The sequence below is a fragment of the Solanum stenotomum genome, chromosome 11, assembly GCF_019186545.1.
Source record: "Solanum stenotomum isolate F172 chromosome 11, ASM1918654v1, whole genome shotgun sequence".
Taxonomy (NCBI): domain Eukaryota; kingdom Viridiplantae; phylum Streptophyta; class Magnoliopsida; order Solanales; family Solanaceae; genus Solanum; species Solanum stenotomum.
Genome location: NC_064292.1, coordinates 45,338,694 through 45,351,936, shown reverse-complemented (window position 1 = coordinate 45,351,936; position 13,243 = coordinate 45,338,694). Strand labels below are relative to the sequence as shown.

Below are 13,243 nucleotides of genomic sequence, written 5' to 3'. Positions count from 1 at the left end.
CAATTAATGAAAGCAAATTGAGATATAATGAACTTCTAAACCTTGATAAGTTATTTTTGGAGTTTTCTCTAATTAATTGATAGTTCTGTAATGCCAATTAATTTAAACATATATAATCGGACATATGTACAATATAATGTAAATCTATTGACGTTACTCAGTGAGAATGAATTGCAAGGCACAAAACAGTGTGAAGAAAATGATAGAAAAGCACAGTGTAAATTTCAAATTTTGCATATATGACTGGCAAAATTTTCATTTACAATAATGCTGATATAAAGCACACAAAATATCTACAAGATCAAACTAAAGCCATCTTAGTTTCCAAGCAAATATGTCAAAATTGCCAAAACACCAATCACAATTATGATATTGAGAAAATAGTTCGTCGGGAGAGGCTTATCTGGGGTTCCTCCCAAGCCTTCGTATTCTGCTCGGATCTTTTGTTTCATAGCATCCGAGAGCTCTCTCTGCAATTCAAATAAGCAAGACTCGTTGAATTTATTTCTCTCCTTTCATTAAACTAACAATTTTACGTTTGAATGCAAAATTTTGGTAATAGCTTGATCTTGGATTTTATTAAAAGAAACAGCAGAACTAAAGATGATAAGTTGTATTTAATCCTGCAGCAACCAAAAGAGTAAAACTTAAACATGTATGTATCTCCCCAGGAATTAAAATGCAAATCTGGAACTTTAACTAATTAACGGAAGGAAACATAATAAGGAATTTAAAATTAACCTTTCCAGTTGAGTATTTTGCTGCCACAAACTTCTCTGGCTGACCTTGTGTAGGGCTATTGTCTATTGAGAAACCCTGTCCAAGAAATTTGCTAAAATTAGTCAGAGTTGCACACAGGAAAAAAAAGAGTTGCGTGGAAATGGAAGTGACTTGAGTGATTAATAGAAATTATAGTACAGAATCAAAAGTTGCCTTACTTTACAGTCATATGAATGAATATTCTGGAAGACATATTAGAGTTGCTTTGACTATCTCAACTATCTCGGAAATATTCTCTAATGAGTATAAACACTTGAAGATCGAACTAGAGTACAAGAGCAAGCGCTGAAGGTACTCATGCAAGCCAGACAAAATGAGTTGATTTCAGTTACATACAATCAGGTAATTGTAACTTCAGATTTGTTAAGTTTCAGGGAATTTCATAGGTTTCTCCAACCAAGTTCATATTTTGAGAAGAAATTATATCTCTTGGGTGTCAAGCATGCTATGATCAAGCTGCATTTTGACTCAGCTTTAAGAATTTACTAAAATATATCTGTGAGAGTTACTTAGCCGTATTTCAGAGCTCAAAACCTAGATTTTAATGTTTCAAATGGTTTGTCAATGAAACCCCTACACATACATGTGGTAAAATTATTGAAGGTGTAGAATATTAGCAGAAGGCTAGCAGCTAGATGCTGCACAACCATCAAAACGATCCCTCTGAAAACCAGTGCCTATGCTCTAAGGAAGAAATGTGTGGTAGTCGAAAATCTGTCTAAGAAAGTTTTAGACAAAGTTAGGTGCTCCAGCTTTAGCATCAGGTGCTGTTTTCAGCATTTCGAAATTTCTAAGTTGCTGTTCCATTACTTATATAAGGAGAAATCAAGCAGGGCCTGGGAGAACTTTTTTCTTTGGCAAGGAAATGAAGTGCAAAGAAAGGAATTCTTGAACAGAAGTCTGCTTTGACAAAGTTTTTCTTCTTTTTCTCTTTCTTCTTGGTGGTTTAGGTATAATTACTGAAATCTACTTGTTTTTTGAGTTTTAATATGATGGAAACTTACGATTGAACTTGGAAAAAGGAATAGGTCTGACTAGGATTGAATATCATAGGTCCAAAACGCTTATATGTAAATTGAATAGTGAAGGAGCATACCAAGTCTGCCTTATGCAATCACAAACAGGGCGTGTTACAATGGATTCTCTTCATCAGTATTAGGAGATATCTGATCTTAAGACTTTACACTAAGAGCAAATCCCATAGTATTTACATCTTTCCTTGGCTTAATCCTTGATAAGTTTTAGTCAAAGCTAGATTGGCTGAACAAATCAAAGAAGTTCCAATCTTGGTATTTAACAAGTGATTGGTGCAAATTCTCTGTGGGACGGTAATTATATTCATTCTATATAACTAGTCAGGACGCTATACTTACATGTTGTGCTGGAGAGCAAAAATAGACAGGTAGAAGGAGCTCATAACGACACAGGGACATCTATATTTAGATTTCACACAAATAGTAATCAATTAAAAAATGGTGACAAGTGTTCATCCAGCTACTTCATAAAAAGATTTAGATGAGTGTGCAACAAGACTCCATTATAAACTCACTTACAGCTCATATAGAAATAGAGATGCAAGAAGTATAATCTATTAACAGAAGAAAAATATTTCTGCTGACAAACCTCAGGAGGATCAAATTTAGCACCAAGGTTGCTCAGTTTGGCATGGGCTTCCGCGTAATCTTTGAAAAATACATCTTGATTTACAGCATACTTCTCTGCATATTCCTGCAAGCATGTAAGTTGTTAGGGAAGCAAAATTAGTTAGTATTGACAAAACTCGCGAAGTTGTACTCTCTTTTCCACCTTAAATGAAGAATCTTCAAAAAGAACCGCATCTGTAGGCAAAACTAGCAGATCTTCATCTCTTTGTTCTTTAATGTCCTAACATCAATTCAAATTTAGAATAATAAGTAACAATTCATCTAGTTTCATCAGACCTCAGTGCCTATGAGTCTTAGCAATTATCATCATACAGCACCTTAAAGTAGGAATTGTCAAATTTCAACCACTGCACAGTCCATGATTGTCCTCCAGGGCTTCCTGGTCCATCTTTCTGTAATGCAGACAAATCAGCTTAAAAAAGTCAGATTTGTTAATATGCAAGAAACATAAGTAGATCATTGCTCAGAGGCTAGCAGCAGATATCTGGTTTTTATTAAGATTTGTAAAGAAACAAAAGCACCATGGTACAGACCATAGAGGAAAATCAAGACATGAGAAACTAATATTAACTGACTGAACAATAGAGATGTAAATTGCAAAAGACTAACCTTATGTATTAGAAATTATAGGAAATTAGGTTCCAATCACACAGCCCCTCAGTAGATCCTATTTCCATACGAAGGGCTAAGTGAGAATATTATTCAAATTAATTTGAGGAAAAAGTGTTCTGATAACAAAGTCCAAACATTTCATTTAATTTTAAGAGGAAGGGTGTAGAATAATGATTCATAGACAACTAACAGCATAATTATGTATATCTGTGACACATAAATACAAAGATGTTTTTGTTTGGTTTTGAGAATGGTACAATACAAAGGAGCATTTTGAGTTCTGCAGCATGCTTTTTAATGGACATGATCCTCAATTGTCAGTCTTCTTTCTAGATTAACATTATAGCTGGAAAAAACTAAGTCGGAATGGAAACTTGCAAAATCGCCTCAAAAGTACAACAATTAACAATTAATGATAATATCAAGTAGCGTGGAAATGGATACCGTGTATCTCGTTTCTGGCTTGCCCCAACCACTACGCTCTGGTCTGGATCTCCCCAAAGTGTGTGCCCCAGAAAGTGCCACAATTTCCTAGAAAGCAAAAATTCACTAGTGAGAAGCGTACCTCAGACAAAGAAGTTGAGATCATTGATGAGATGAATTAGAGAAAAACTTTGACAAATTTTACCTTATCGCTTAGTCCCATTCTGTAGAAGACATCTCGCAAATGAGAAGAAGGGGAAGGGGGACCAGCATCTAATCAATAAGATTAAGTTAGTTATATATATTAAAGAAAATGGAGGATAATTCTGCAATAGTAGACTGTTATACAAAATGCACCATTTTTCGGTGCGGAACTGGTAGTTGAGGGATTCATGGAAGTGGATTTATGAAAGTGGTAGTGTGGTACGTGGTAGTGTGGTAGGTGAGTAATTTATTTTAAGGATTTTATTATAATATTCTTTTGCTAAGCGTCTTAATCTTGATATTTCTTTAATGTTATTTTTCGGTAGTGCGAAATTCATGGTAAAATATAATAATATTTATTGTAATATTCTTCTGATAGTTGTTTTAATCTGAATATTTCATTAATATTATTTATGATATATTCTGGTATAACATATCTTGGGTTCTTTGGTACATGTATAAATTTTCTTCCATTAATTGTTCCAATAGTTTTATATTTTCCATAGATTCTGTCCAATATTGTAAATATTTGTAGTTCATTTTAGTCTGAATTTATTTCTAAATCGTACCATTCTATTCTTTCGTAGTCTAAATCATGTAGGTCTATTTCATACTACTGTTGGTTCAATATATCTTCTGATTCGTAATCATTAAATATTTTTTCCCATATTATTCTTCTTAATTCAATTATTTCTATATTTTTAAGTACATATAAGATTAAAGTTTCGTAGTTTTTTATCATGCATGTATGTAGTCATATTCTTTATTATGCAGGTTTTTTATTTCAAATTATTCCTTCCTACCATATTCATAATTGATTAAATTCATATTAGATCATTATGAACCAGATTATTTGTTTATCATGTTTTCTTGTCACTAGTTCGAAACCCCTTGCCAGCGAAAGCAAGGGGTTTGCCTTCTGGGTCGAGCTCGTCGCACCGGGCTTGCCTAGTGCGGGTTACCTCTCCTATGTGGTTTGCGAGCTATTGCATAGGAGCGGGGGTTTTACCCTGTGCGCACCCAAAGGGTAGCGGCTGCGGGTTTCCCTTGTCATCAAAAAAAATGTTTTCTTGTCACTACTAGCATCGTACTTTACGGATACTTCCTTCTTATCAGCGCCTCAACTTTGTTTACTCCTCTAAACGGCTTCCTCGCCTACCGGTTTCAGCATTAGGATGGCATAGTATAGAAGTTTTCTCCCTGTTTCCAGTGTGCTAATAAACTAGAAATCATGATTCAAATAATTCTAATACATAATAACTAACATAAATTTATTCAATCATATATATGATATTCATGAATATATGAAATTAGTTCCGCATATTTTTTGAACAATATACATTTGCTTCTTACTTATTCATGCTATCTGAAATATCTGATTGAATTTCAGATTGTTGCTCCATTTATCTAAATACTTAAATTTTTTTAGAGAGGTTTTTGAAAAGAGTCTTTGATATATCAGGCATTGTCTGCCTCACAATTTTTACAACTGAGTCTATATATAGACATACACACTCTAATACGCTTTTTACATCTGTCCACTACTATTTACTACTATTCATGAATAGTTTTTATTTTGTCTACCACTATCCTATTTACGACATATTAATAATGTACACATACACTTGTCATTATTTGCACACTATATTTAAGACACATACCTGCTTTATGACACACACACCAAACTATACACTATTCTTTTTATGACATTTTACATCTTATCTACGTACTCATTTGACTACTTTACATTATTTTACTTACATAACTTTTTCCGTTCTAATCTTCTCCTTCTTGTTTTCTTCGTTGATTATTCCACCTGGAATTATGTTATCTTCTCCATTACACTTTGAACATATGTGATTAGGATATTTGTGTCCAATTAGTTTGCAATATCTGGTTAATAACTCTGTTGAAATAAATCCTGCTTTTAGTGCTCTTGTCGTAGGTTGTTCCTCTGGTTTTAATAATGATAAGATCCATCGCTGGACTTCATCCATATCTGTTCTTCGTAGTTCTCTTGAATTTGAATATATCATTAATTGATCTCTCGAGTAATAACTCCATATAGCATTTCCGTTTAAATAATTATTTGTATAATAGTTGATATACCAATTATTCTTTTGTTGGCATAAAAACTTGATATCTCTATTTTGCATATCTCTTCTTGTTGTCCGATGTCCTCGGGTATAATCATGTCTTTAGTTAGTCCTATCTTGATAACTTGTATTGGAGGTTTTATTTCCTCGTATAATATCTCCACTGGTGCTGTATAGAATTTTATATAAAATAAATTTCCTTTTGTAACTCTTTTGTATGTGATGAATGCCTTGTGTAGTTCTGGTATTCCACTAACTTCTTCTTCGTCGTATGTGTATACGGTATTTAACAGTCCATAGTTGTAACATGTTCTTACTAAATTAGCATTAGTTTTTGGCCGTGCAATTAGCTTGTTATATCCTTGTAACTTTTGTGTCAAATAATCTTGGTTTGGTTCTTTTGTAGTTGATCTGGGGTTAAGGTTTAAATAAGTTTGATTTTGTGTATATTTTCGATATAGGTTCGTGTGATGTAGTTATATGTCTTTTTTTCTCATTTTGGTTTTGCAAACTATCTGTGTATGTAGGTGTTTGTGGTTCCATGGACATGTATCTAGGTGTCATTTGGGTAAATGATTTTTCGAATAGCTGGTTTAAGTTCACATTTTTATGTTGTTTATCACTAACTTGTTTGCTTGTACCTACAGCTGTATTTAAACAAACATTATGGGTTTTAAGGAGTTTCCCATCGTCTCCTTTTAGCTCTGGGGTTTTTCTGTCTTCCGATCGACGTAGCTCCGCATTTTTATAGTCATGCTGCTGACTAGCTTTAGACTTCAGATTGTCTTCATTAGTCTTTAGCTTTTGTATCTCGTTGTCCATACTATCCACTTTTGTACAAAGTGTAGCAATGGCTTTGAGTATCTTTTCAATTGTATCTTCTTCCTCAGTCTCAGTCTGAGTAGCTTTGTCGTGATAGGTAATCTGCAATAACATTCTTATCGGTTTTTATTACTTCAAGATTAAATGTAAAAATTAATATATTTAATACCAATCTCCTTAAGCATTAAATGGGCTAACAAGGGGTCAAAAGTTGCTGAAAAGGAGAAGGTAGTCCTAAAGGGAGAGAGAATCTTTGTTACAGATGATCCAGAGGAGCACAACGAAGTGTTAAAGAGGAGTTTGGTGGGTGTATTTGAACCCAGAGTCGGAGAAACAACGACTCTTGCAAAAATCAGGGGATGGGCCAATCGACTATGGAAACAGACACACAATCTGAACATTTATGAAATGGGCAATGGGCTCTTCTTATTTGAGTTTGCACTTAGGGTCACAGCAGAGCAAGTGATCGAAGGGGACTGGGAGTGGAGGAATAAGCCAGTTACCCTCCAATGGTGGAACCCGACGGTAGGTACGAGATGCGGGAGGGGTACAGAAAGCTCAACCTGGGTAAGAATTTTAGGGCTACCTTTGCAATTCTGGGACCAGAAAATTTTCAAGGCTATCAGAGATTTTTGCAAAGGGTGGGTAGAGACAGAAGAGGAAACCCAATTGAGAAATCATCTCAAGTGGGCAAGAATCACAATCAAAGGAGATGGAGCAGACATACCCAAAGAGGTGACCATAGACGGGGGTGAAATATGCTATACAATGCAAATTTGGACCGAATCGCTGGTAAGGGTGGTCGCCGGAGAAGATCGGAACTCTGAAGTCATTACCCAGCGGATACAAGGCGGAGAACCATTGGGTAAAGACGAGAACCTCCAGCAAAGTCAAAAAGCATCAAACACAGCAGGTGAATCACGTGTTTTGACAGAAGAGCATGGGCAGATTTTGAAAATAAATAAAAGAGTGGGCCGGGGCGAGTCCAACTCAAAACAAAGCCCAGTTCAAAGGTTTGGGCCAGAGCAAACTAAAAAAGGGGGTCTTTTAAATAAAAAACTTGACTTAATATGTGATAAGCAGGGGAGTTTTCTCGAAGGGTTAAAGGACATCAAGGAACTAGCGTCTCAGTTCCTACATGCGTACAACAAAATGGAAAAAGCGAAGATGGTAGAGAACATCAACAGCTCTGCAAATCAAAATTTCGGAGAGTCGATTAACCAGATGGAAGAGGCTGTTGAACCAACTCGCAATAAAGCAAAGGAAATCGACCAACCTAAGGATGTTGGGGAGAATTCAGGAGTACAAAAATCGCCAGAAGAAGGCTTGCAAATTCAGCAGATTCATGATGTTGAGCCGGTATCCATACAAAGTTTTGGAGACCAGACAGATGCAGAGGTCGAAGCATCCAATTGGGTAAGTTCACATATTTTGGAACTTAGCAGAACTTACGGAGTGGCATTTGAAGGTTTTAGGGGAGAAACACATACATTACTGATGAAGATCGATGAAAGAAAAAGGGGGATGTAGAAGATAGGGGAAAATAGTGAAGCAGCAACTCCTCGACACACAGGAATTGGCAAGAATGAGTTGAAGAATTTGCAATCAGATTTGAATGAGGAAGTTGAAGGTGTAAGGAACAGAGGGAGAGTCCAGCCACTATTTCTCAAATGAAAGTAAATATATTATCATGGAATGTTAGGGGGATTAACAAGATTTCAACAAGGAATCTGGTTAAGAGCTCTCTACTTAAATGGAGAGCTGATGTTTACTGCTTTCAGGAGACAAAAATCAGCAAAGATGTAGACAGGATTGCCAAACAATTGTGGGCTAGCAGATGGATGAGGTGTGGGTATATCGAAGCCAATGGCAGCAGCGGGGGGGTCCTGATAATGTGGGATTCAAGAATTTGGGTGGGCAGTAGTGTAGAGGAAGGCAAATTCTCACTTACATACAAATTCGAAGTTGTCCAAGATGGGTTTTGCTGGTTTCTCACTGGTGTGTATGCCCCACACACTAGAACTAAAAAATTAAAATGCTGGGAAGAAATTGGTGCAGTTAGGGAGCTAAGTGGAGGTCCGTGGGTTACCTGTGGGGACTTCAACACTGTTAGAACAATGGCAGAAAGAAGAGGATGCAGGAGAATAACCAATGTAATGACTGATTTCTCGAGGTGGATAGAGGATATGGAGTTACATGACCCTTGTCTAAAGGGTGGGAGTTTCACTTGGTTCAGAGGGCCTAACCATCAAAGTGCTGCTAGGCTGGATGGGTTTCTCTACTCAACTGAGTGGGAAGAACAATTCAGAAACATTAGACAACAAATTATGCCTAGAGTTTTATCTGACCACAACCCCATTATGCTACAATGTGGTGACTGGGAACAAAAGAATCCTTACTTCAAATTTGAAAATTGGTGGACTAATGTTGAGGGTTTCAAAGATTTAATTCAGAACTGGTGGAATGGTTTTGTTGTGGAAGGATGCCCAGACTTCAAACTTAGCATGAAATTAAAGATGCTAAAGGAGAAACTCAAAGAATGGAGCGGTGTAACTTTTGGGGAACTCATCAACAAGAAAAACAAGTTACTAAATGAGCTAGCTGAGATAGATTTGATTCAGAATGACAGAATGCAGACAGAGGATGAGATGATTATTAGAGCAACAATCCTAGTTGAGCTAGAAGAGTTAGCAAAGAATGAAGAGTCCAGGTGGAGACAGAAATCCAGAGTATTATGGCTAAAGCAGGGAGATAATAATACCAAGTTCTTTCAAAGAGTGGCAACAACACATAGGAGATACAACACCATCGATAGACTGGTTATTAGCGGGGAGGACCAAAAGAAATCAAAGAGCATATAACAAAATTCTATAAGAAGCTATACACTGAATCAGAAAGCTGGAGGCCACCTTTTGTGATGATGAACTGCCCCAGAATAAGTCAAGAGGAGCAAGAATGGATGCAGAGACCATTCTCAGAAGAGGAAGTGGTACACATCCTCAAATTGTGTGATGGGGATAAAGCTCCTGGCCCAGATGGTTTCACTATGTGTTTCTTCAAGGAATGCTGGGAGATCATAAAGGATGATGTGATGCAAACAATTCATAACTTCCACCAGAATGAATTGTTTGAAAGATACTTGAATGCCACCTTTGTGGCATTAAACCCTAAGAAGTATGGAGCAGAGGAACTCAAGGATTTTAGGCCAATAAGTCTGATTGGTGGAATGTACAAAATCATCGCTAAGTTGATCACTGAAAGAATGAAAACAGTTATGGGGAGACTGATTAACGAGCATCAAATGGCTTTTTTTAAGGATAGACAGATAATGAATGCTTCTTTATTGGCTAATGAGTTGGTCGACTCCAGGGTAAAGCAAAAGATACCAGGTATTCTATGCAAATTGGACATAGAGAAGGCATACGACTATGTAAATTGGAACTACCTATTTAAAGTTCTGAGTGACATGGGGTTTGGGAGGAAATGGGTGAATTGGATTAAGTTTTGTGTGTCAACAGTGAAGTTTTCAATCATTATAAATGGGAGTCCAGAAGGTTTCTTTCAATCACAAAGGGGACTGAGACAAGGAGATCCCATGTCCCCTTTCTTGTTCCTTCTAGCAATGGAGGGACTCAACTACATGGTTAGAAAGGCTAATGAATTGGGGTGGATAAGAGGCTTTGGTGCATATACTAACAGAGCTAATAACATGGAGATTACACATCTACTGTATGCAGATGATTCTCTTGTGTTCTGTGGTGCAGAAGTGTCGCAAATTAGGCATCTGAGGGCAATACTAACCATATTTGAAGCCATCTCAGGTCTACATGTGAACTGGCTGAAGAGTTGCCTGTTCCCAGTTAATCAAGTCAATAATATGCAAGGCCTAGCCGACAACCTGGGCTGCCAAGTGGCCTCTCTTCCCACCAAATATTTGGGGATGCCCTTGGGAGCCAAGAACAAAGAATTGGAAGTATGGAGTGAAGTCTTGGAGAGAAGTGAAAGGAAGCTGACAAGGTGGAAGAGTCAATATTTATCTCTGGGAGGTAGAGTGACTCTCATAAAATCAGTTCTGGATGCCCTCCCAACTTATATGCTAAGTCTTTCTCCACTACCAAAAAGTATTGGAAAGAAACTCAACAAGTTGAGAAGGGTGTTCCTCTGGCAAGGGAACAAAGAGAAGCAAGGATACAACTTGGTTAAATGGGAAGAGGTGATAATGAGCAAAGTACAAGGAGGTCTGGGCATTAAGAATTTAAGTATTCAGAACACTAGTTTGCTGCAAAAATGGTTGTGGAGATTCTGTTGCGAAGATACAGCATTATGGAGGAGGTTCATAGCTGAGAAATATGGCCTACAGAGTAATTGGATAACTGAAGAGGTGAATGGTACTTTTGGGTGCTCAGTATGGAAAACTATTAGGAGAATGTGGACCGACTTCAATGCGCAGGTGACTTTCAGAGTAGGGAATGGCCTGAAGATCAGTTTCTGGAATGAGATTTGGTTAGGCGATGTGAAAATGAGGATACTCTTTCCTGACTTGTACATCATCAGCCTACAACAAAATGACACTACAGCGCAGATGTGGAGTCCTCAAGGCTGGAATCTTATATTTAGAAGGGCTCTAAATGATTGGGAGGTTGAAAGGGTAGCAGACTTACTCTAGACCTTGAACCTGTTCCTTGGCATCAATGCAGAGTCCGACAAACCAGTTTGGAAATTGCATAGTAGGGGAGTTTTTACAGTAAAGTCTTGTTACTGGGAAAGAAACACCAACCACTCTTTGATAACATCTTGGCCCTGGAAATTAATATGGAAGATTAAGATCCTCTAAAAGTTGCTTGCTTCACTTGGTTAGTAATTAGAAGAGCTTGTCTAACACACGAAGTGCTATAAAGAAGAGGTTTACAGATCTGCTCAAGGTGCTTTATGTGTGAACAAGAGGCTGAAGAAAATGGCCATTTATTTTTGCACTGCAGGATGGCTGCAGATCTGTGGAACATGTTCATTTGTATACTCGGGGTTAACTGGACAATGCCCAGAACCACTTTTGAGGTACTAACTAACACGCTGGCAAGGAATTGGGAAGAGAGGATCAAAGGGAGATTGGTGGAAAAATGTACCTGCTTGCATTTGGTGGACACTATGGAAAGAAAGGAATGGAAGGTGCTTTGAAGGGAGGACTAGCAGTTCTCAGACGATCAAGATGAGATGCCTTAGTCTTTTGTTTTTTTGGTGTAAACAAGATTTAGTGGGGGAAGCAGATAGTTTAGTAGAGTTTATAGGACAATTGTAAATTTTTGAAAATTTGGTTTTGGATTTGAGAATGATGGCACCCCCGGGGGGTTTGTAAATCCCTCCTCATCAAGAAACTTGATGAGGTCTTTTGTGTGAATACAAAGTTACCTATTTCAAAAACAAATATTCTTCCTTATTCATTTATAGATTGTGTTGAAGTTTATATTCTAAGTTATTTATTTGTATTTCCAGATATAAAATAGTCTTTCTTTGTGTTATTATAGATTTGTGACAAATTCCTGCAAATATATTACTGTTAAGTCTACTTTGACTATGTGTTAATTCTTGTCTTTTTGCTATAATTATTTCATTAAGTTTTTGTCTATATTCGTTATTCTCGTTATTCATTGTAATTTTAAATATTGAATATATTTATATTCTACTTTAGATATATTATCTATTAATTGATTTAATTTTTCGTTATCAGTTTTTATGATATTAAGTTGTTTATATTCCGGATATAATTTGTTTAATTTTCTTCTTATTTTTCTTATCTTTCTACTACTATGTTTCTTACCATGTTTCTTATTATCCATAGCTCTGATACCATTGAGACTGAGGAAGAAGATACAATTGAAAAGATACTCAAAGCCATTACTACACTTTGTACAAAAGTGGATAGTATGGACAACGAGATACAAAAGCTAAAGACTAATGAAGATAATCTGAAGTCTAAAGCTAGTCAACAGCATGACTATAAAAATGCGGAGCTACGTCGATCGGAAGACGGAAAAAACCCAGAGCTAAAAGGAGACGATGGGAAACTCCTTAAAACCCATAATGTTTGTTTAAATACAGCTGCAGGTACAAGCAAACAAGTTAGTGATAAACAACATAAAAATGCAAACTTAAACCAGCTATTCGAAAAACCATTTACCCAAAGGACACCTAGACACATGTCCATGGAACCACAAACATCTACATACGCAGATAGTTTGCAAAACCAAAATGAGAAAAAGACATATAACTACATCACACGAACCTATATCGAAAATATACACAAAATCAAACTTATTTAAACCTTAACCCCAGATCAACTACAAAAGAACCAAACCAAGATTATTTGACACAAAAGTTACAAGGATATAACAAGCTAATTGCACGGCCAAAAACTAATGCTAATTTAGTAAGAACATGTTACAACTATGGACTGTTAAATACCGTATACACATACGACGGAGAAGAAGTTAGTGGAATACCAGAATTACACAAGGCATTCATCACATACAAAAGAGTTACAAAAGGAAATTTATTTTATATAAAATTCTATACAGCACCAGCGGAGATATTATACGAGGAAATAAAACCTCAAATACAAGTTATCAAGATAGGACTAACTAAAGA

The 13,243-nt window shown here is 36.5% G+C and overlaps 1 protein-coding gene across 1 annotated transcript in view; it reads right to left on the bottom strand.

Moving 5' to 3' along the window:
- Nucleotides 1-218: 218 nt before the first annotated feature.
- Nucleotides 219-13,243, bottom strand: part of LOC125845069 (probable L-ascorbate peroxidase 6, chloroplastic/mitochondrial) — a 19,579-nt gene continuing 6,554 nt past the window's right edge. The window contains exons 6-12 of the mRNA XM_049524489.1: nucleotides 3,685-3,752; nucleotides 3,501-3,587; nucleotides 2,762-2,836; nucleotides 2,587-2,664; nucleotides 2,404-2,508; nucleotides 742-816; nucleotides 219-470 (exon numbers count right to left, since the gene is read on the bottom strand). Coding sequence (XP_049380446.1) covers nucleotides 318-470; nucleotides 742-816; nucleotides 2,404-2,508; nucleotides 2,587-2,664; nucleotides 2,762-2,836; nucleotides 3,501-3,587; nucleotides 3,685-3,752 — 641 coding nt within the window. The 3' untranslated portion in view covers nucleotides 219-317. The remainder of the gene's footprint in view (nucleotides 471-741; nucleotides 817-2,403; nucleotides 2,509-2,586; nucleotides 2,665-2,761; nucleotides 2,837-3,500; nucleotides 3,588-3,684; nucleotides 3,753-13,243) is intronic.